The 24,736-nt window shown below is 41.9% G+C and overlaps 1 protein-coding gene across 1 annotated transcript in view; it reads left to right on the forward strand.

Annotated features, from left to right (window-relative positions):
- Nucleotides 1–24,736, forward strand: part of PIR (pirin) — a 101,510-nt gene that overhangs the window by 13,361 nt on the left and 63,413 nt on the right. The window contains 1 exon segment of the mRNA XM_060087006.1: nucleotides 4,324–4,416. Within this exon segment, the coding sequence (XP_059942989.1) occupies nucleotides 4,324–4,416 (93 nt within the window).

Consider the following 24,736-nt stretch of genomic DNA (forward strand, 5'->3'; position numbering starts at 1 on the left):
TGAGAGAATTCAATAGATATTTGCATTGTTTTCCAGTTACTTTTAAATATTGGACTGGATGAAACACTGGGCTAAGATGGGTTACAAAGTGGCCCAGCTTTATATGGCTTACAGCCCATATTTTAAAGTGAAGAAATTGAGACTTGATTAGGCTAAAAAAGTTGTAGTAACTTGTTGAATTTGTGTGCATGTGTGTGTATGTACTATATGTGTTGTATGTATATACATATGTGTGTGCAAGTGTGTATGCATATTTTTTCCACAGAAAGTGAAAATAAGAGAGTCAAGGGCTTCCCTGGTGGCGCAGTGGTTGAGAGTCCGCCTGCCGACGCAGGGGACGCGGGTTCATGCCCCGGTCCGGGAAGATCCCACATGCCACGGAGCGGCTGGGCCCGTGAGCCATGGCCGCTGAGCCTGCGCTTCCGGAGCCTGTGCTCCGCAACAGGAGAGGCCACAACAGTGAGAGGCCCGCGTACTGCAAAAAAAAAACAAAAAACAAAAAACAACAACAAAGAGAGTCAAGACAAGAGACAGAGAGGGTTTGGTACCTTCATTTCTAGCAATAGGACAGAGTAGATACCCTGAAACAAAGAAGCAAACAAACAAATAAATAACCTAAAAATTAATTAGCTGAACTGACAGGAAGTTAGAGCAATTCTTAGAGTCTAAAAACAATGAGAAAGAAAGAAAAAATAGGAAATCTGAATAGTTTCATAGCTAGTAGGGTAATTGAATTAGTATTTTGAAAGTTTATTACAAAGCAACAGGTCCAGATTTTACAGACAAATTTTACCAGATATTTAAGGTACAGATAATTCCACTAATACACAAACTCTCCAGGAGGTGAAGCTCCAGGGGGTCCTCAAATCACGTTATGAAGTCACATTACCTTGCTATCAATACCAGGCAAGGACAGCAAATGAAGGGATAATTGCATCTCATTTAGAAACATTTTTGCAGGACTCGTAAGCAAAATATTAACCAACCAAATACAGCAATGTATAAAAAGGTATTATGTCATGACCAAGTTTGGATTGTCTGAAGAAAGCAAATTTGGTTTAATGTTAGAAAATCTACTTATATAACTTACCAACACTAAGAGATTAAAGGAGAAAATATATATAATGTCTCAATCAGTGCAGAAAGCACATTCACTAGAATTCAGCGTCCATTTATGCTAAAGAAAAAATCAGTAAACTAGAAGTAAAAGGGAAATTCCTTAACCTTATGACAGGAATCTACAGAAAACCCACATTAAACAACCTGCTTACCAGTGAAACTTTAAAAAGCAATCTGTGTAACATTAGGGACTAGGCAAGGTTGCCTATTACCATCTATTCTACTCAGCATCCTTGTAGAGGGGCCAGCTTGAAAGAAGACAGAAAAAGAAATAGAAAGTGTAAGGGTTGAAAATGAAGGGGGGAAAACAGTTATTTGCTGATGACTGTTGGTTGGAATATTACTCCCAAATATTCACTCCCTCCCTGTAATAGATTATACACTCCCACCCACTTTTGGGTGCGTTACCCATGAATCCCACAGGGCGGGTTTAAGTGCCCTCCTGTCTGCCTTTGGGCTTGACCATGTCACGTGCTTTGACCAATGGGACATGTAACTGGGATTGTGCACCATTTGGCTCCTGCCCTTGGCTATGAGAACAGCACGTCCTAGAGAGTGGCCACTGTTTCATCTTGGGACCCAGAATGAGAAGACATGTAGAGGCCAGCCTGGCCCAGCAAAACCCAGAGAAATGGCAGCCTGCCTCAGCTTTAATCTAATGCAAGCAAAAAATACTTTGTGAACTATTGGCCAAAAGCTTATCGATAAATATACTGGTGATATGAATGTCTGCAAAGAAAACCCAAAAGAAGCTACAGATGAATTATTAAAATTAATAAGAGCTTAGCAGTGTTCAAAATCGCCTTTCTATTCACGTTTCTTTTTTTTTTTTTTTTTTTAACATTTTTTGGCTGCACCGCGTGGCTTGCAGGGTCTTAGTTCCCTGACCAGGGATTGAACCCGTGCCCCCTGCAGTGAAAGCACAGAGTCTTAACCACTTACCACCAGGGAAGTCCCTCTATTCACATTTCTAATCCCCAGCAGCAAACTGTTCAAGAACATTAGTTAAAAATGCTATTTACGGGCTTCCCTGGTGGCGCAGTGGTTGAGAGTCCGCCTGCCGATGCAGGGAACACGGGTTTGTGCCCTGGTCCGGGAAGATCCCACATGCCGTGGAGCGGCTCGGCCCATGAGCCATGGCTGCTGAGCCTGTGCGTCCGGAGCCTGTGCTCCGTAGCGGGAGAGGCCACAACAGTGAGGGGCCCGTGTACTGCAAAAAAAAAAAAAAAATGCTATTTACATTTCTGTAGCTTTGTAATATAGTTTGAAATCAGGGAGCGTGATGCCTCCAGCTTGGTTCTATTCAGGGTCTTATGTGGTTCTGTACACACTTTAGGATTGTTTGTTCTATTTCTATGAAGAATGTTATTGGGATTTTAATAGGGATTGTGTTGAATGCTTTGGGTAATATAGGCATTTTAACAATATTAATTCTTCCAGGACATGAGCACAGAATGTATATTTCCTTTTATTTGTGTCATTTGCACTTTCTTTCATCAATGTCTTATAGTTTTTAGTGTACAGGTCTTTCACCTCCTTGGATAATTTATTCCTAGGAATTTTATTCTTTTTGATGCAATTGTAAATGGGATTGTTTTTTAAATTTCTCTTTCTAATAGTTTGTTGTTAGTACATAGAAACTTAACAGGTTATGGTAGTGCATATTTGAAAGTTGCCAAGAGAGTAGCTTTGTGTAGTGACAGATGGTAATCAGACTTAGTGTGGTGATCATTTTGCAGTATTTACAAATATCAAATCATTACCTTCCACATCTGAAACTAATATAATGTTATATGTCAGTTATGCCTCAATGAAAATACTATTTACAATGCTATAAAAGTATGTTAGAAAAAATGTTTAATATACGCAAAATCTGTATGGAGAAAATTATAAATCCTATTGAAAGACATTTTCAAAGACCTGAATAAATGGAGATAACCATGTTTATGAGTAGGAAAACTCAATATTATATAAATGTCATTTCTTCCCAAATTGATCCATAGATTCAAAGCAAGTCCAATCAAAAGTCCAACATTTTTCTTTGTATATGTTTTTAAGTTTTCTAAAATTTGTGTAGACTAACAAATGGCCAAGAATAACCAAGATGAACATAAAGATGTGCTGATGACAGCCAAATCTGTTTCTACCTCTAATTTGGGCTCAAGATTTATCTTCAGTTGCCATCTAGCTTTTGTACAATATACTGGACACTGAATATTCATAGTTCTATTTATATAAATATTTATATACATATCTCAAACTCAACGTGGCCTAGAATGAAGTCACCATGACTACTTCAAGGCTGCTGCTTCTGTTATGTTTCTTGTGCTTCTGGATGGCCCTGCTGTCCTCCCAGGCCCCATAGCTAGAAATTTGGGAGGGATCTAATGCTCTTCCTTTTCCCCATTCTCCATCACTACTGCCATTGCCTTAGTCCTGGCCTTTGTCCTTGCCTGGACTGTTGAAATCACCTTCTGAATATTCTTTGCCTCACGTCTCTTCCTTTTCCAGACCATCTTCCACATGTATGCTAGGGTGGTCTTTCTAGATCTGATCGTGTCAACCTGATGAAGACCCATCACCTTCAGGATAAAACCCAAACTCCTTTAAGATTTGGCCTGTATCCTCAGCCAATCTCTCATCATAATTCCATGTGTATCTTTTGCTTCAGTAGAGTAGTTTCCTTGCAGTTTTTCAAGTTTGCCAAGCTGCTTCTCTGCTTTTTCATTTAGAATATTCTTCCTTCTCCCACTTTTTGATTAACTTCTACAAGTACTTCAAGACCCAGCTCAAGTGACACCTCCCTGGTAGAACCTTCCCTGATCCCACCCTACGCTCCTATGTGTTGTCTTTCTCCAGAGCATTTATCATCACAGCATAGTAATTGATGTTCTAGTCTGTTCCCCTGTGATGAATCTGTTTATATATAGACTGTATCTCAATTGTGCTTGACTATTTAGATCTTAGACAGTCATAAGTTGTTTGTCCACTTCTCATAAAATGTCAACTGTTTAACTTAGTGAATCCGTGTGCATGTGTGTGTGTGTGTGTGTAAGGAGTTCTTTCCTGAAAACAACTAGCATTGCAAAAAGTTGCTCATTAGCCAAATCATTTTTAATTAGGTTTGCTAGATCTCTTCTTGAATGTAGCCCCGAGTAGCGTGGCTTAAAAGGCATATCTAATCTGCTGGATTTTTTTTTTCAGTTAAAACATCTGGATCCATTTTTACTGTTTGATGAATTTAAAGGCGGTAGACCAGGTGGATTTCCTGATCACCCGCACCGAGGTTTTGAAACAGTAAGTAAAAGAATTTGACCCCCAAATTGTGTATTTTAAAATTTACCTCTGTTCTTAAAATTAGTAATCACTTCTAATAGTACAAATTTAAGAGCAATGAATAATAGGCAAAAATTAATTTATAAGTTCCTGGCTATAGACTGGTTGTTAACAGAATTGTAATATCTATTTTATGTGAAATATATTCAATTTTAAATATTTACTGTTTTTAATCTTCTTCGAATTCGTTTGAATTTGTGCCACTGGATATATTCCTGTCTGAGCAGTCAAAAAAGGCAAGAATTGGCTTCTTAAAGTATTTATATAATTAAAATAATTTATTGGAGGTAGAAGAAACAATTTAAGATGTGATTAAAATACTTTTATATAGGGCCTCCCTGGTGGCGCAAGTGGTTGAGAGTCCGCCTGCCGATGCAGGGGATACGGGTTCGTGCCCCGGTCTGGGAGGATCCCATATGCCGCGGAGCGGCTGGGCCCGTGAGCCATGGCCGCTGAGCCTGCGCGTCCGGAGCCTGTGCGTCCGGAGCCTGTGCTCCGCAGCGGGGGAGGCCACAGCAGTGAGAGGCCCGCATACCGCAAAAAAAAAAAAAAAAAAAAAAAAAAAAAAAAATACTTTTATATAAAAACCTGCTTCTCTTCAAGAATTTTCAGAAATGTTTAATCTCATGTAGTATAATATTTTAAACCCCAAAAGACAATCCAAGAACACTATTAGTATTTAACTCAGTTCTAAGGAGTTATAGAATCAAGGGGCCGAAACAGAACGTGGCCTAAAAATTAGAATTTTAAGGCCAAATATATACATTTACAAATTTAACTGTAAAGTTTATAGAGATTCTGCTGAACACTTATTTTCAGTTTTAGTTCAGTGAGAAAATAAGAACGTGTAATATAATATTGGGGCCCTTTCAAAGATTCCCATTCTCCACATACACAGATATTGTGGGGAAAGATGCAGGGACAGTTCCCAGCAAAGTTCAGTCACCTGCTCCCTGAGGAAAACCTGTATTCTAAGGAAACAGACCAGGGCTTAGTGTGTTTGTGAAGTCCATTACTGAATGAGTAAATATTTATTGATGTCTGGCGACATGAAGCATGGTGTCAGGTGATCTTTTGTATGTTGGGATGTGTGTGTTTGTGTGTTGGGGAAACTGGGCAGAGGCAGAGGAAGGGGAAGCTAATGTAGAATGAGGCACGACCCCTGCTTGCCTCCAGTATGGGGTTTAGTTAAGGATGTTAAAAGATGGACAGGTAAAAGAGTTAACCTCTGCAGTGTGAAAATAGAATAAGTCTAGAAGCTTCTGGAAACAGTATGAAGGATTAAGGTCGTTGGACTGGTTTCCATTTGTCACTTAGCCATTTGCCTTCCGGTTCTCTTTGTGACTTCGGGGCCACTGTGCCTTGCTTTACAGCAGTAATGGAAGGCATGCCTTTCACCCTGCCTACACTCATGCTGAGTTCTGACTCGGCTTCTGGAACAGGTCTCCCTACTGTGCTCTTCTGCTTCTGGTATCAGGACATTCTGACCACTCCATCCCACAGCTCCAGCTACCATTTTACTAATCCTTCAAGATCTTTTCAAATATTACTGTCTCCATCATGTTTTCCAGACAGTCCTGAGAGGATACCCTTTCTCCTTCATTTGGCCCCCGTAGCATTAGATTTTTCCACTCATACATGTTAGATCTTTATGGTGGCCTTGATCATATTCTGTTTTGTATTAAAATGAGAAATTGCCTCAACCTCCCCCTCCCACACCCAAGAGGACTGTAAGTTTCTTCAGCTCAGATCATCCCGCCCATCTCCATGTTCTCCTAGTGGAGATTCTCAGTCAGTCCTGGCTGAATTTAATTGAATAATAAAAAGAGATGGCTTCTGCTGAAGATGATGAATATATTAAATAAAATGAATGATGAAACACATTGCTTTCCTTTCCATTATTGAAAGAAAATTTAATTTCCTTTCTTTCTTTTTTTTTTTTTTTTTTTTTTTTGCCACACCACGCTGCATGCGAGATCTTAGTTCCCTGAGCAGGGATCAAACCCGCTCCAGGGACGTCCCTAATTTCCTTTCTAAGTTACAATTTATAAATTGTACAGTGCTCAATGTTAAACTACTCTGGGAAGGGGTCCAGCTGTAGAATATCGATTTTCGGCTCTTTACTTTCTTTTTTTTTTTTTGCGGTACACGGGCCTCTCATTGTTGTGGCCTCTCCCGTTGCGGAGCGCAGGCTCAGCGGCCATGGCTCACGGGCCCAGCCGCTCCGCGGCATGTGGGATCCTCCTGGACCGGGGCACGAACCTGTGTCCCCTGCATCAGCAGGCGGACTCTCACCCACTGCGCCACCAGGGAAGACTGCGGCCCTTTACTTTTGAGTAAGCATTTTCCTGAAAAGTGTAATTGTAACTATAGCCAATCCTTATCATCTGTAGATTCTATATTCGTGAATTCACCTAGTCCCTAAATGTATTTGTAACTGTGGTGCTTGCGCCGTCATTGGCGGGCATGCGCAGAGCAGCCCATTGTGCACATGCTCTCAGCTGAGGGTCATCAAGACGATGCTCTGCCTTCTTGTTTCAGCTCTCATACTGTAAGCAAGTGTCCTTCTTGAGGTCTATTTAGTGCCACATTTTTGTGCTTTTTGTTGGTGATCTCGCTGTTTTAAATGCCTCCCCCACCCCATGCATAGTGCTGAAGTGCTGTCCAGTGATCGATCCTAAGTGCAAGAAGGCTGTGAGGGGCCTTATGGAGAAAATACGTGTGTTAGAGACTCTTCCTTCAGGCCTGAGTTACACTGCTGCTGGCCGTGAGTTCAGTGTTAATGAATCAGCGATATATATTCAGTAAGGTGTCTTTAAACAGAAGCACACATAACAGGAGGTTACGTATTGATTCTTGGTTGTGACTTGAGCCTCGCAGGAACGTAACCCTGTATCTCCCCAGGAGCAGAGGTTTAGTGTTCACTCATTCAGTGATCATGGCAACTTTATAGAACATCACTACTGTAAATAACTAGAATCGACTGTACCAGTTTCCCCCAGGAGTGTAGGTAAGCTAAGGACTCAGCTGTCTCTTACTGTGAACTTTTAATAGCCTGAAATTCAAAACCAGGTCCACTTCTAGGCTCTCCTCACCTCCTCCCTGGAGCATTTTCTACAGGCTTGTTGTAAATTTTGAAAATGCTAATTAGTATAAAGAACAGAGTTAGAATCACCTGTTATCTTACCATCCAGAAATAGGCATTGCTATTGTTTTGGCGTATTTTCTTCTAGTACTTTTATGTTTTGTGTCTTTTTTTCCCCCTAACATTATACTGTTAACATTTTCCCAATATTTAAAAAAAGACTAATCTTTGATGGCTTCATTAAGCATCTGCCATGAAATTGTACCAGTTGACATTACCAGAGCAATGTATGAGGTTACTTGTTTCCCTTCAGCATCACCAACACAATATATTTACCCAACTTTTCTTTATCTTTGCCATTTTGACAAGTGAAAAATAATGCTTCATCAGTTTTAATTTGAATTTTTCTTATCTGAGCAAGGTTGGTTATGTTTTCATTCATTTTTGGCTGCATTGGGTCTTCATTGCTGTGCGTGGGCTTTCTCTAGTTGTGGCGAGCGGGGGCTACACTTCGTTGCGGTGCATGGGCTTCTCATTGCAGTGGCTTCTCTTGTTGTGGAGCACAGGCTCTAGGCGTGCAGGCTTCAATAGTTGTGGCCTGTGGGCTCAGTAGTTGTGGCTCGCAGGCTCTAGAGCACAGGCTCAGTAGTTGTGGCGCATGGGCTTAGTTGCTCCGTGGCCTGTGGGATCTTCCCAGACCAGTACTTGAACCCGTGTTCCCTGCATTGGCAGGTGGATTCTTAACCACTGTGCCACCAGGGAAGCCCTTCTTTTCATTTTTAAACATCTTTTTACCATACATGTTTATATTCTTGGCCTATTTTGTTCTGTTGTGTTGGTGGTATTATTCTTATTGCTTTATAAATGCTCTTTGCATATTAAGGAAATCAGGCCCTTTTCAGTGATAGGAGTTGAAATAGTGTTAACAAGGATTTGGCTTGTTTTGCACGCCCCCAAAGGTAGACCTTTAGATACAAAGCATACATACAACCCAATAGAAGGAAGACCTTTTTTTTTTTTTTTTTTTGCGGTACGCGGGCCTCTCACTGCTGTGGCCTCTCCCGTTGCGGAGCACAGGCTCCCATCGCGCAGGCTCAGCAGCCATGACTCACGGGCCCAGCCACTCCGCAGCATGTGGGATCTTCCCGGACCGGGGCATGAACGCGTGTCCCCTGCATCGGCAGGTGGACTCTCAACCACTGCGCCACCAGGGAAGCCCGAAGGAAGACCTTTTTAACAATTCCTTATGCAAAGATGGAATAGGTCCCCTGGATCAGTGATTTTATTATGCCTGGAGAAATACAAGCATGAAGTGCATGTTAACATAATGGGTATGTTATCAAGATAAATGGTCCTCAAAATAGGCTTTGTGTGAGATGAGTCAGTGCTGTGCTGAAATAAAATATTAGAACTCATGTTTATATTTTTAAAGAAAACTGAAATTATGCTGGACTAACACATGAATATAAAATAGAACTAAATATATGTTGTTTAGTCCCTGCTCACATTTTTTTAAACTAATAGTGATACATGATCAGAGAAATGTGGAGAATATTATCCTGCAAAATTCTTATTACCCCAAGTGTGATCCGTGAACCAGCAGTGGTATCACCTGGAATCTCAGGTGCCAACTCAACCTAGGAGTCACTTATCTAGATGACCCTCCAAACCAGAAATATTATTTTTTTTTTAATTGAAGTATAGTTGATTTACAATGTTGTGTTAATTTCTGCTGTACAGCAAAGTGATTCAGTTATATATATATGTGTGTGTGTGTGTGTGTGTATACAGATATACATATAGATATATACTTTTTCATATTCTCTTCCATTGTGGTTTATCACAGGATATTGAATATAGTTCCCTGTGCTCTACAGTAGGTCCTTGTTGTTTATCCATCTTATATATAGTAGTTTGCATCTGCTAATCCCAAACTCCCAATCCATCCCTCCCCCACCCCCACCTTGGCAACCACCAGTCTGTTCTCTGTGTCTGTGAGTCTGTTTCTGTTTCATAGATAACTTCATTTGTGTCATACTTTAGATTCCACATGTAAGTGATATCATATGGTATTCGTCTTTCTCTTCCTGACTTACTTCACTTAGTATGAGAATCTCTAGGTCCATCCATGTTACTGCAAATGGCATTATTTCATTCTTTTTATGGCTGAGTAATATTCCATTGTACATATGTACCACATCTTCTTTATCCAAGAAATATTATAACCCTATGAGCTAGGAACAAGAACCTGATTTTACTGAGTTAATGGCTAATCATTTTCTAAAACTTAACTCTTCTGTTTAGATAGCGAAATATATTCTGTTAAAAACTTGCATAAAAGTTGAGGAAGAAGGAAGGCCCTGGGGGAGGCACAGCTGGTGGTCCCAAGACAAAGGGGAAAATGCACGCAATATTTCCTGCCTGTAGTTTGGACTCCGGGGAGCATTGTTTTGAAAGGCCAAGTGGTAAAGGGTGGAATGATTTTGCAGTTACCTATTTCTGGTCAGGCCTGATATCTTGATTTGTTTAAGGCAACTCTATATGCTCAGAACAAAGAACCATCTGAAAAAATGCGCAACACTCTTCCTTTTTAATCCACACCCTGCCCAAGTTTAGTTTTGCCTGAAAGAGAAGTGCTTCAAGTTCACACACTGTTGATGAACCCTTCACCTACCATTTTTTACCTTTCAAAATCATCCTTTAAATTATAGCCTCAGGACTTTCCAGGTTTTAGCACTGAAAGGCCCATTTTCCTAGGAACCCCTCTGTCCTGGGGAAACCAACGTGGTTGATTATTTCTGCTTCAGTTGAAGAATGGTTAGGAGGAACCGTCCTGCCTGCTTCGCAGGAATGTTTTAGGATGGTCTGCTCCATTCTGTCCTTAGTTGGGCTTAGAAATGTTTTATCAAGTTTTTCACCACAGGCCTCAGCAGGTTCTTTGATTTTGTTCTGGAGAACAAACCCGCTCTGTTTCCAAGGGTGTGCCCATCAGAAAAGGCAGACTAACGTTTACTGGTTGGCATCCAGCAGCGTTTGCATGCAACCTCTGAACAATACCTCTAGAGGAAGGGTAGGGTTCTGTTGATTCACACCTAAAACTTACGACTGGACCCAAACTTCCCGTGTCCCACGCGGCCTGTTTTTTCTATATTGCGTTGCACTTTCAAACCCAAACCATACCATCGTTGAATCAAAGCTGGGGGAAAAAAATCTTGATTGAATTCAAAATCCATTCTGGAGGGACTTCGCTGGTGGCGCAGTGGTTAAGAATCCGCCTGCCAATGCAGGGGACACGGGTTCGAGCCCTGGTCCAGGAAGATCCCACATGCCGCGGAGCGACTAAGCCTGTGCACCACAACTACTGAGCCTGCGTGCCACAAATACTGAGCCCGCGAGCCACAACTACTGAAGCCTGTGCACTTAGAGCCCGTGCTCCGCAACAAGAGAAGCCACCGCAATGAGAAGCTCATGCACCACAACGAAGAGCAGCCCCCGCTCGCCGCAACTAGAGAAAGCCTTTGCAAAGCAAAGAAGACCCAACACAGCCAAAAATAAATAAGTAAATAAATTTAATTATGAAAACATAACGTTTAAAAAAGTCCATTCTGGAAAGAAAAAAAATACTCTAGGAAAACTAGGAAAGAAGGATATTTTCTGAACATCAGAAAGGCTGTTGTTCAAGGAACATCCTCTTTCATCTCTAACATGGAGGTACTGACATGTTCCTGTCACTGTGAGAAAAAAGATGAGAATGTCTACCAGCACCATCACGATTGAATATGGTTCTGGAAGCTTTGACGCTATTAATAAGAGAGCTATTGGAAAGGAGGAGAACAAATTATTTATTTGTAGGTAATATGCTAATAAAAGGAAACCCCACGGTAGCTGCATCCAGCTTTGGGTGGTGATGTGATTGGAGCACGATGGAGGGCACAGGACTTGTTCTGAAGTTACCGTTACAGTGCAGCATGTGGATTTTAGCGTATACATTTATTTGGTGTGAATTGGGGGTGACACTAACAGATTATAGGAAGGAAGCTAAAGCCACCCTCACCCCCAGGACACCCTTCGGCACCACCATGCTAAGAACATCAACCAAAACCTCTTACTACATGGCTGGATAGAAAATAACTATGCAAAAATCACCCACTTTCCTGCCCAAAGGCAATAGCCAGATATAATGGTGGGGGGCAATCCCATTCATAGTAGCAATAAGACCCCTTATAATTCCAGGGCAAAAAGTTCTTCTACTTTGATCCAATTATCCTACTTCTAGGAGTCTAATAATTTCCTGAAAAAAACAAAAACAACATAAGAACGGAGGCTTGTTATACAAATGTTTCTTCCAGTGCAATATTAAAAAGTCAAAAAAAGAAACAGAGTAAGTATCCAAAATAAAAGGGAAATGATTATATATGTGGAGATTATATGTAAGGAAATTTTTGTATGTCTGGAAGGTGGAATATTATGCAACATTATTTATAAAAGCAGATATTATAAATAATTTAAATTTTCATGAATCATGGTGTGTTTAAATCAAGGTTTCTCACCCTTGGCGCTATTGACATTTTGGGTGGATCATTCTTTGCTGCGGCGGTCTGTGCATTGTAGGGTGCTCAGCTGCATCCCGTCCCCTTCTCACCAGATGCCGATAGCACCCCCTTACCTCCAGTGGCGACAAGAAAAAATGTCTCCAGGTATTATTGCCAGTTGTCCACTTTGGGCAGGGAGGCCACCACATTGCCCCCAGTTGAGAACTAGTGGTTTACATACATGTGTGCATATAATGACATACTTACCCAGCTGGTAGAAGAATGTCACAGCTTGATAGGTCCTGATAAAGAATAATCTCCATGATAGTTGGAAAGTGACAGAGGCAAGGTACAAAATTGTTATGGCATAATGTGGGATTTGTATAAAGAGCAAAGACTGTACCTTTATCCTTTCCCAGAAATGGTTTATTATTTATTGTGGGAAAGGCGGACTATCTGAATGAATGATGACTCCTACAGATTACATTGATGCAAAGAAAACAAAATTACAGAATTCATGTAACAATACCGAAAGAAGATGGTGCTCAGAGAGAAAACATATAATGACAGATAAAAATGTATATTCACTAAAGCTTTTTTGAAAATTTAGTGGTTTTTAGTATGTTCATAAGATTATGCAAGTATCACCACTGATTCCAGACATTTTCATCACCCCCCAAAAGAAAGCCATCACCCAGTAGCAGTCAGTCCTCATTACCACGTCCCCCAACCTCTGACAACATCTGAAACTTTGTGTTTCTATGGATTTACCTATTCCGGACACTTCATATAAAAGGAATCATACAGTATGTGGTCTTTTGTGACTGGCTTCTTTCACTTAGCATAATGTTTTCAAGCTTCATCCATGTTGTAGCATGTGTCAGAACCTTATTCCTTTATGGCTAATAGTCCATTGTATGGCTGTCACATTTTATTTATCCAGTCATCTCTTGATGGACATTCGGGTTGTTTCCACTCATACTTTGATTCTTGGGAATGTCTAGATTCTCTCTCAAAGGACACCCAAGAAGCTGATAATGTACCTTCCAGGGAAGGTTACTGGGTGATGAGGGAGAGTGGGAAAGAGTTAATTTTCACTCTAACCCTCTTTTTCTCTTCGTACCATTAGAATTTGGACCATGTGTATGGGTTATTTAAAATATATTTTCAAAATTCTCTCTTCACATGCCATATTTGAAGATAAACAGTGCTCTCATGGTCGATGAGGTCCTGGTGCTTACTTGCTCTACAGGAACCTTGCTCAGGCCTTCATCTTGGGTCTGCCTTCTCCACATAAAATCGACCTCGTTTGTCTTCTATTCCAGTCAACCAGATAAGTTAATAACATATGCCAGAGTGGAAGGGGGGTGGGGTATGATCTAGGGGCAGCTTCCTCTAGGAAACATTTGTGCACCATTAGGGGTGCCCATGAAATTTAAAAGTGCCTCGAATTAAAAAGCAGAACTTTCTCCTCCTCAACGTGTTCCCTGTCCAAAAGGAAATTAAAATTTGTGTGTGTGTGTGTGTGTGTGTGTGTATGTATGCGGACACGTGTGCATGAGTTTACAGGTCGGGGCAGAGGACTTCCAGTTTGCAAGAAAGTTAGAAAATGATTCAGGAGGAACAAGAGAGGTCCAGCTGATGAAGTTTCGCATTCTGAGGGAGAAGCTAGCACTTCTAACGAGTCTGGGAGGGTTTCAGGGAAGATCTTTAGTCTAAAAGTCTGGCTTTTATACTGTGTCAGTGGTTCTCAACTGGGGCTGATTTTGTCCGCACAGGGTCTTGTGGCAATGTCTGGAGACCGTGCTGCTTATACCAACTGGAGGGTGCTACTGCCATCTAGTGGGTAGAGGCCAGGAATGCCGCTGAATACCCTGCAGTGCCCAGGACAGCTCCCAGCATAGGTCATATGAGGGAAAGAAGCAGTTTAATGGAAATATTCTTTGAAAGTAGTCTATATATATATATATATATATACACACACACACATATATATATATATACACACACACACACATATATATACACACATATATATACACACATATGTACACACACACACATATATATATATATCCCAACCAATTTCCCCATCTGCCCCACTCCCCCACCCGATTCCAATTACAAACAGAAACCATTTGTGTCTGAGAGACTACATTCCTAGAGTTCTTAAGTAGACAAATTGGAGGGGGATGTAATAAAGACTATATACTAGTCATTAAACATTCTTTTATGTTACCAAATATAAAATAATGCTTCTTAAGTGGGACTAAAAATAAGTCTAAAATAAATTAACATAGATCATTACATGACAAAAAGCTTCTTCCAAATCTTCAGCACTATTAGCAAAGCTTCTTCAGAGTTACCTGTCAATACACTCTTTTTTTCAAATGAAATGCCTGAACATGCAGGAGTAAATGCAAAGGAAATTTGCCACGCAGTAATATTAGCTACCTGTTTTATGAGAAGCTTCACATGCTTTGTCTACTTTAGCTCTAAACCTCACAGCAACCCTGAAAAGCAGGAATTGTTAGCACACATGCCCACCCCCACCCCCATTTTACAGATGAGGAAACAGAGGCCAGAGAAGTGGTGACTTGTCAAGCTCACGGCCCATACAAGACAGGTGGGCCCCTCTGATCCCAGGCCCACACCGGTCCACTCTTCCATGCTCCCACTCCTGGAACAAAGTTCCCATTCTGTACATCTGATCGTGTTTCAATACATAGACACGTTCATAGCATTTGAAGTGAGGTTGCACAGGTGGCACAGATCCTCGAATTGTGAGCACCTCATACTCTTTCTGTTACTTAGTGTGGGACCCGCTGCTCCCACGGTTCAGGGACCTGGATTTTCCTGCCCATAAGTGCAAAGTAATGCTCTCACTTCTCCTCTGAACTTCCGGTATAATGAGGAAATGGATTGGGTTGGTTGACTGCCAGGATATTTAAGGACCAATCATTTAACTTCTTGTAGCCACAAGGAGACCATTCATGATTAGGAATAACATGATAATTAACAAAATGGTGCTTTAGTTGCTTATGACCTTTTGTTACAACCTAAAGATTCTTTTCCTTCTCTGTACCGTTTTGCCCCACCCACCCCAGCTTTTCCCCAATATTTCAGTCCTTTAGGGACCAGCTGGGGGGCGGCCTTCTCCATGAGTTACTCCTCCATTCCTCTAGATTCATCGTCATCGGGATTGATCTCCCTTCTGTGTCCAGTGGGACTAACTGTACTTCTCTGCAACATTTGCTTCTCTTAGCTACATGTTTTAGTAGTGTCCTCCCTGCTGGCGTTACCAGTAGCTCCCTGAAGGTAGGGAAGGGATAATCACTGTGTTCCCCTTGGGTGCTTTCTAACTTCCCGTTTATGAGTTTGTGATGACATTTTCTCTTGTGCAGGCTGAAATGAAATAAAAAGAAAAAGAGATTTAAAAATATTCCAAAATTAAAGGATTATTTAAAAAGACAAAAGAAAGACAAAAATTGGCACCCCTGTATCACAGCCCCTTATTATAAAGTGTTTTATTGCTTCTTGAAGTCCCAAATCCCAAGAACTGTGGCCCAATAACATCAAGTGCAATGAACACATTCACTGAAACATTCAGAAATTAGATCCTTTCAATGAATTGAATCAGGAATAATAAGAAATCAGCCACCAAAAGGTGTCAGCTGCTTAATTAAATATTATTATAATGAAATTTTAACAAAATATTAAAACAAGAGGGAAATCAACATGATTCCCTTAACTCTGTCTCTGTAAGAGCCCTGTGAGCCCCATGAGCCCCAAGCCTGCCTAGGACCATGTGTGCAGAGGAGCGTTTCAGGCCTTTCTTTCTTGGGTGTTGGCCTTGACAGCTTTTAACTAGAGGAAAACTCACTTGTACACCACGACACATCCCCTCCCTTGATGAATAGAGGGCAGCCTGCCCCATGGACACGTGGTCTTTGAGCAGAGACAACGCGCTCGGGCTGGAAGACATACTTAGTCATCGGTGGATCTTTTAGACAGCTCGCTGGTTTGGCGAGAACTGATTTTAGAAAAACAGTGAGCACACGTCATAAGGATCAGCAGAGGGCACTCTTAAGCAACAGTGCTTCCAACTACCCACTTTCCGCTGGGTACAGACATAGTGCTTTTGTATGTGGGAAATTGGGGTAATTTTAGAAGCTGGCACACCATTCCCTAGAAGCCCCTTCAGTATAATATGGGAAATGAAACAATGGACGTGAACGCCTTGACCACAGTTTTACGAGATGTAGGTGGTATCAGTTAAGAGGCTGGCCTGACGACATGGGGAGCCAGGGGTAGTTTGTCTGAAGAGATTCCCCCAAAGGGTTGAATCCTGAGTGGAGTTTGAAGAGGAAGGGCATGTCTGAATCTCGGGTTCTAGAAGCAGCTGGAAGATTCTCAGGAAGTTTGCAATTCAGCCTGAGTAGATTTGGGAATGTGATCATCTTAGAACCTCGATGTGCATGTCTGAAATTTTATTCAGGGTGAAAGGAAAATTAGTAAATTTGGGAGACTTTTGTGAGGGGAGCAACAGAAAAGTAGAAAAGGAAAATTGCTTTCAAGTCACTTGTTCATTGCTCTGTAGTTAGACGTTGTTGGGTAGAACTTGTCAACGTCCACACCAAAGAAAGATCCCACGATCACCTCATCGCAGGATCACGCGGCTGCCTGTCCCTCCATCAACCTCTTCTCCACTTCACCTGGGAATCCCGAGGCCTGTTTTCAGCTTTGTGTACAACAGCAAGGACCCTTTCTTTGCCAGAGGTGCCAGGTTGCCTGAAGCCCTCGCAGTTGGCAGCCCTGGCTCCTCTTGCATTTGCCATCAGCTGTCTCCTCCAAGGCAGGCGCCGTGCTCACAACACCTTTGTTACTGCCAAGATGGCGCCAGCATTTGTGGGACACTGTGGGAGAGAGAAAATAGTTTTATTCTCAGAGACAGAAAATGTTAAGTCCTTTCTCTGCTACTATTAATGGTGCAAACTTAATCACACTAAGCCACAATGTTTTCATCAATATCGTGTAGGTGATAATATATTCCCAGGATCATATGCTTTTTAAGTGCTGAAATGCTGTGCAAATAAAAGGTGCTGCCCTCCCTCCTTCCCTCCCTCCCTCCCTTCCTTCCTTCCATCTGTCTATCTTCAGTGTCAACTATATGTTCTAGCCTTCAGGGAGGTTGCATTTTCTTAGGGAAGACAGACAATAAATGAATAACCAAATAATTATATAATATAGTGCCCTTCATGAAAAAGCTAGGAAGAAGAAACAGAGGAGGAGGATTGAGAATAGATTGACCAATTAGATGACCTGGTTGGGGGTGGCCTCTTTTAGGCAGTGACATTTTTTTTTTTGATGTGGATCTTTTTTTTTTTTTTTTTTTTTTCGGTATGCGGGCCTCTCACTGTTGTGGCCTCTCCCATTGCAGAGCACAGGCTCCGGACGCGCAGGCTCAGCGGCCATGGCTCACGGGCCCAGCCGCTCCGTGGCATGTGGGATCTTCCCAGACCAGGGCACGAACCCATGTCCCCTGCACTGGCAGGCGGACTCTCAACCACTGCGCCACCAGGGAAGCCCGATGTGGATCATTTTTAAAGTCTTTATTGAATTTGTTACAGTATTGCTTCTGTTTTATGTTTTGGTTTTTTGGCCATGAGGCATGTGGGATCTTAGCTCCCTGACCAGGGATCGAATCCACACCCCCTGCATTGGAAGGCTAAGTCTTAACCACTGGACTGCCAGGGAAGTCCCTAGGCAGTGATATTTGAGCAGAGGCCTGAACGAAGTAAGGACGCAAACCATGAGAATATCGGGGGAAATCATTCCAGGAAGCTCCAGTGAGGACCAGAGGGAGGACCCGTGAACAGGATCTCTGCTCGAGGAATGTGGCAAACGTGCTGATTCTAGAACTTACTGAACACTTGTTATGTGCTTTGCACACATCACCTGGGTTATCCCTCACCACCCACGGTGAGCTCATTGCCTAGGTCCTTGTTGTAAGTGAAGAAACAGAGCCTCCAAGAAGTTAAGGACTTCACCCCACATCTCACACCTGGCAAATAAGTGGCAAAGCCCAGGTTCCCACCCAGGCTCCAGTGCCTGAGTGGCTCCCGAGGCAGGGCTTCACCAGCAGGGGGCGTCTCCGGGGGTTGTGGCCGACTGTTAAAAGGTTTGGGTTTGCCCCTTGGCTGAATACCTAAACCATGTTGCTTCTCTTTTCCTCTTTTGTGCAAACCACCTTCTGGCACTTGTGAAGGTATTTTTGTGGGGTCATGATTGGATGAGCCAACTTGGGGGCGGGGTGTGAATTTCTAGGTTTCTCAGTGATTGCTCAAGAAATGAAGACATTTTTGTAAAATAAGTCGCGTCCTGGATTGTATGGATTCAAACATGCTGTTTCTGTCCTTGAAGACCAGTTAGCCGCTTCGATTACGCAAGATGTTCCTTGCCGGCCTCTCTCATCAGCCATGACCTCAACCCGTGTTTTTGTTTTGTTTTTCTCTTTTTCCTACTCAGCTACCAATAGAGAAAAGGGCACCATTTTAGGGCAAATGGAAATTAAAAGAAAACAGAGTTTAATCGATAATATAACCTTTTTCTTTTAAAGAATGCGTTTTGCATCTGCAACAGGGAATGAGGTGGTGACTCTTCTGCCTGAATACCAGCCAGAAACCACAGCCTCAGTTGGGTGCCGTAGTTCTTCAGGACTCATTTATAGCCCCTTGAGGTACACCTTCTCTAAACTTCATACTGCAGGTGATGCTGTACTCTCAGTACTGCTGTGCATTTGTGTCTTTCTCTTTCCAAATACAAACAAACACACAAACAAATAAGAACTGACAAGGAAGCACAAATATTTCGTAAAGACCGTGGAAAGTTTAGGACCAGGAAAGGATGCAGCAGGACCAGGAAGCACGTCAAGTCCTTTAAGAAAACACCTGTTTCAAATTACAGATTTCTTACTTAATTAGACACATGCAAGTCTCCAGTTTAAACATAACACTCCCAATCCCGTCAACCACCCACGGCAATTCTCCAGGTGTTTGCCATTATGTAATGGCCTAAAAAATCATCTGGATCATGTCAGTTCTCAAAGTACTGCCTGAGGTTTGTTTTTTTTTTTAATCCTCTGCAGACCTTAATTTATCCTTAAGGTCTCAGTGTAACATTTACAGCACTTAGCAAAAATAAATAAATAAATAAAAGATAGTAGATAAAATTTCCTGGGTTTCTGATTTTTCTTTCCCCAAATGCTAAAAGCGTGTTTTTTGCTTTAAGTAGTAAAAGGTAAGCATTACGGACTCAGTAAAGCGTCGTTGGCCAGACTTCTCTAATTCAGATTTTATTTAGGTTAGGGGAGATGCTGTTTACTTGTGTATTGCCAGAGAAAAGAGGACATCCACACCGCAAAGGTAGGGGGAAAAGGGGGCAGTAATGGTCTCCTCAGTCTTTTAGAAACAGTGTTGGAACTGCTCCCTAAAATAAAATTTGCAAAAAAAAAAAAAAAAAACCCAAACAAACAAAAAAACCCTCTTTTGATATCCATGTAAATTTTCATCTTTAAATGACTCATGTTCCCGACAATTTACTTTTGAAAGTTGCCTGACATATTTTTAGATGATTAACAACTTGAAAGTCCCTAGGCTTGGATAATTGAAAGATCTTTGGGGAGGGAAAGAACATGATTTGAAAGAGACTCCTTTGAGAAGCCAAAGGGGAGCTTCACCCCAAACAGAAAGAAATTTGCCTTTATTATGCAGTTATTTTAATTAAAAGTACATGAATAACAGGAAAAGGAAAGCAATTCTAGACACTGCTCAGTGTAGTTTGGCTGGTTGTATGAAATTTGGAAGCTTTTTATTTGTCCTCTGAAATTCTTAAGCTTTGTATGGAGTCCTAAGTGCTTAATTCTTATTTTGGCATGAGTGCCCTCTATAAGAATTCCAGATCTTTCCCATCTAGCAGCATATTAAAGTCAGAGGTAGCTATGTGGTCCTCACAGGTAACAGGGAGTTATTCTGTTTCTTAGTGTTTTGCCTTACGTCTTGTTGCCTTCCTTCCAGCCCCAGTTTACCCACACAGGGAACCAATATTCGCCAGCATCTATGCACAATAAAGCACATCACTTACTTTCATTCACTGATTAGTGGCAACATCTTTTTATTTTCCCAAAATAAAAAAAGTTTCCATTGTAAACAAGTAAACTACTCATTGCAGAAAACGTAGACCAGCAGAAAAGAAAGCAGGTAATAAAACGTACTTGCATTTCCACCCTTTGGAGATGACCTTTGTTCACATTTTGACATGTGTCCATCCAGGCACTTACATACGTATACAGCATGACGGGCTACAGTTTTATTTGAATGAACCCATTTAAATGCATTGTTGCCTTTGACCCTTTAAATACAATTGCTGCTCTGTAGCCTGCTTTTTTGATTAAATAATATTTCGTTTTTCTGAATCAGTGAATAGAGATCTGTATCACTTTTTAACAGGTGCATAATAATATCCTCTTGTATGGCTGTACCATTATTTAGCTAAGTGTACCCTATTAACTCATTGTCCAGATTGTTTCTGTCTTTTTGCCGTCATAATAAACATTGCTGAGATGGGTTTGTGCAGACATTTTGGATTCTTGTTGTCTCCTTAGATTTAAGTCTTCTAAGTGTATTTTTAAAATCCTTAATCCATTTGGAACACGTTTCTGCATGTAGTGGGGGCTTACTCTCTTTTCTCTGAGAAGTAAAATACTTCCTACCATATCTGTAAACAAAGGATGTCACAATCCTCCGGGATTGCAGCCACCGCCTTGGTGAGCTGGAGAGCCCTGAGGGAACTCGGGGCTGAAAAGAATACCTGCCATCTAGCAGCCGTCAGACTGCAGCCACTCCCCACAGTGAGCCCTGAGGGGACTCGGGATGAGAAAACAGGATCCCGGCCCCAGAGAGCCGAGGCGCATATCAAAGGAAGGATTTCAGTGAGCCCAGACTCTTGCATCTTCCCATACATAAAGAAGCGCTAAATTCCTTAACTTGAGATATCTGGTTTTCTTTAATTAACAGTAATCTTTTGACGTTCAGACTACCTGCCCTTTGCTGCAAAACCCCTATATATCCTGCCTCCCCCCGCCCCCACCGCGCCTCCTCCGAGCAGTTCCTCAGGGTTACTTGAGATGCTGCCTCTCGGGCTTGAGGTCCTCAGTATGCCGGCCGAATACACAATATCGCTCTCGACTGTTAGGTCGTGAACATTCTTTTAGTCCTATCTCATATGGTCAGTCACTTGTTCCAATACTGTTTATTGGAAAAGGCATCCTTGCCCCACTGATTTGAAATTGCTCTCATTATATGTTAATCTCCCCTACAAATGGACCTCCTTTGTTCCCGTGCCAGCGTTGCACTGTTGCCATTACGATAGCAAGTTTCCAGGAGGGGCTTTTAGACTTCAAATCTAGTCAGGGTTCTCCAGAGAAACAGAACCAATTGGACATGTAGAGATAATGTAAGAGGAGATTTATTATAGGAATTGGCTCGTGTGATTAAGGAAGGTGGGGAAATGTCACAGTCTACTGTCTACCAGCTGGCGAACCAGGAAAGCTGGTGGTATGATTCAGGCCGAGGCCCACAATCTGAAGGCTGAGAACCAGGAGCTTTGATGTCTGAGGGCAGAAGATTGTCGTCCCAGCTGAAGAAGAGAGAGCAACAGGTCAGCCTTCCTCCACCTTTTTGTTCTATTCGAGCCCTCAACAGATTGGATGGTGCCCCACCCACACTGGCGATGGTGGATCTTCTTTCCTCAGTCTGCTGATTCAAATGCTAACCTCATTCAGAAACACCTTCACAGACACACCCAGAAATAATGTTTTACCAGCTATCTGGGCATCCCTTAGCCGAGCCAAGTTGACACATAAAATTAACCAGTCTAGACCCTCCAGTGTCTGTAGCCATCTGCCTGTCACTTGCTGGGATAAAGGTTGCTACCAAGGCCATTCTGTACGCAGTATACCTCAGTGGCACTGTTCTGCAGGATGACACACGAAGAGCCCTCGTGTCAGCCAGCTTGATTTGCGCTGTAGTCGGTGCTCTACAAATACTTGGTTTCAAGATCCGGCACTCAATAAAATTTGCTCCAGAAGAGGTGGGTTTCTTATAAGGCTGCAGTATAAGATTTCAAGAGCACGACAGTACCAGGTCTTAAATTGCCCTGAGTTGGGAATATGAAGAGGCAGAATAAACGACGGCCTGCTTTCCTAGCCTGAATTCCGAACCAGTTGAGATGAAAGAGTAAGAAAGATAGCGGACAAAACTAGACCTTTATTTCCAGTAAAGCTGATACTGTCGAATGTGGCTTACATCAGCAGGCAGCCGGGCTTCTGAACACAGCACCTGAAACTGCGGCACACTCTATTCAGACCTCACTGGCTGTGCTGGAGCCCTGCAGGCCACTGCCATGCGGGCTGGCCCTTCTCACAGAGGCAAAGAGCGGAAGAGGACCCTGACCTCCTGTGGCAGGCTGATTCCCAAAGAGGAAGAGGAGAAGCAGGGTTCAGCTCTGCGAGCGCAGCTGCTGCTTTCAAGTCCACCAATCAGATCAAGCTGTTTCCTTCCCACTATGGAGGGGTGGGTGAGATACAGCAAGAGTTGAGGAGTGTTAATGGTAATGGAGTACCCTCCATGGGGAGGGAGATATCACCAAGGGCAGCGGAGGTTTTCCCTAACACTGTGTGGAAGGTCCTACCCTGCTGATGGAGCAGGGGTCACATTGATATAGGAGACCAAGGTCATGGCTGAATCTAGTGTTAGTGCAATCTTGGTTTTATTTTGTGGCCCCTTCTCGTCTCTCTAGGCTTATCTCTTGCCATTCGTGCTCTTTGAGTGAGTCATGATCTCCCTCACTTCTTGGTCTTCACATGTGCCTGAAACACACTCCTGGCCCACCTTCACTGCCATCTTTTTTTGTCTGGTTTACTCCCTTCCCTCCTTAGGACTCACTTCCTCCGAGAAGCTTTATCTGGCACCCAAGTGTGAGCTAAATCCTTCCTGTGCTCCTCACACGACCCTGTACTTACCCAGCAGGACCCTTACTCCATATTTTACTCCCAATTACTCTCTTCTGCATGAGAATATGAGCTTCATGAAAATTATTGATATTTTCTGTGTCGTTTCCATTGGAAGACCTCAATGACTATTTGTTCAAGGAATTCATAAATCTTTATCATTTAAAAATTATTCTGTTGTAAGTTTTACATCTATGAATTGATAATCTTTTGGCTAGTTCCTAAATACACAAATGTATAGGAAAATGATCAGAAACCCATTGCCACTTATAGGTTATGAAACAACTTTTTGAATTTTCATATTAAAAAAGATTAGATCTACTTTTTATGCCTTAGGATACAGCAAAAACAGACTGCAAAAACAATCTGGCCTAGACATACATAATGCGTTCTTGTATGGAGGAGGAAATAATCTTATTTGTGTAAAACAGTAGTATCTGATATATATGCTGAAACCTTCATAGATATTTTCTCTTCTCTTACCTCAGGTATATTTTGTTTTGTTTTTCTTTCCTGTTGAAATATAATATTTCTACTCTTTCTTTTTGTGGTTTTAGAGATTTGTGATTTGTTGCTTAAAAAGTATTATTTACTCTTTTTAAGTAGTGACTTAAATTGTTATATTTGGTGGAATGAGTCTTTGAGCGAAAATTAGATCTGGCTTACATAATTACAAGAGATGTTGGGATTTTAATTGCAGACTGCATTTTCTGGTTTGCTCAGTTAATAATGGTTAAAGAGAGTTTTGAAGTACAGTTTCCAAGGTTAAAACAGATAAACACATTAAGCTTTAAAGAAAGCTTTTGGATAGCTAGAATGTGAAAACTTCATCCAATGATGCAAATGATCAGAGTTGTCACCCGTAAGCCTGAGGCGGGGAGCCACGCGTGGTTTGCCAGTAAACATGGTTTTGCAGGCACCTTTCAGAACTGTTGTGGCTGATCGGTATTTCTTGTTGGCATTACAGATGAATTTCATAAGTGTGTACAAAATGAGCAAAATGGAAAGTCGAATCTAAATAGAGTGGTACAGAGAGGACCCTAGCACCAACGTACAAACGGCGTTTTGATCTTTCAGTGTTAAATCTTACATTTCAGATGTTACCATGTCCCTGGGGTAGTTTAAAATGCTAAGTAGTTGGGTGTCTTTTTCATTTTTGTTAGTTAGGATAATCACAATCGTTTTTAAAATGAGAATTGTAGAGCTGCTTGATTTTTCCGTTTAGTGAAATCATGAAATAAGAAGGGCTCGATTTTCTAGTGCTGTTTAGAATCGGTGATATTTCGTTCTGCCAAGAGGTACTGTGATTGCAGACGCTCCCGGGAAGGTTTTGCTCCCTGCACAGCACGCCTACCATAGATGGCTGCTGATACTCAGATTTATTTACCAAGATCAGTGTCGTCAAATAGAACTTTCTTTAAAGATGGAAATGCGTTATAATCTGCGCTGTCCACTGTGGTGGCCACTAGGCACATGGGGCTGTTGAACCTGCGAAATGTGACTAGTGCAGCTGAATTTTTTATTTTGTTTAATTATTTTAAACGTAGCCACTTGTGGCTAGTGGCTACCGTGACGGACAACACAGAATTTCAACAC

Source organism: Mesoplodon densirostris, chromosome X, assembly GCF_025265405.1.
Source record: "Mesoplodon densirostris isolate mMesDen1 chromosome X, mMesDen1 primary haplotype, whole genome shotgun sequence".
NCBI classification, from domain to species: Eukaryota; Metazoa; Chordata; class Mammalia; order Artiodactyla; family Ziphiidae; genus Mesoplodon; species Mesoplodon densirostris.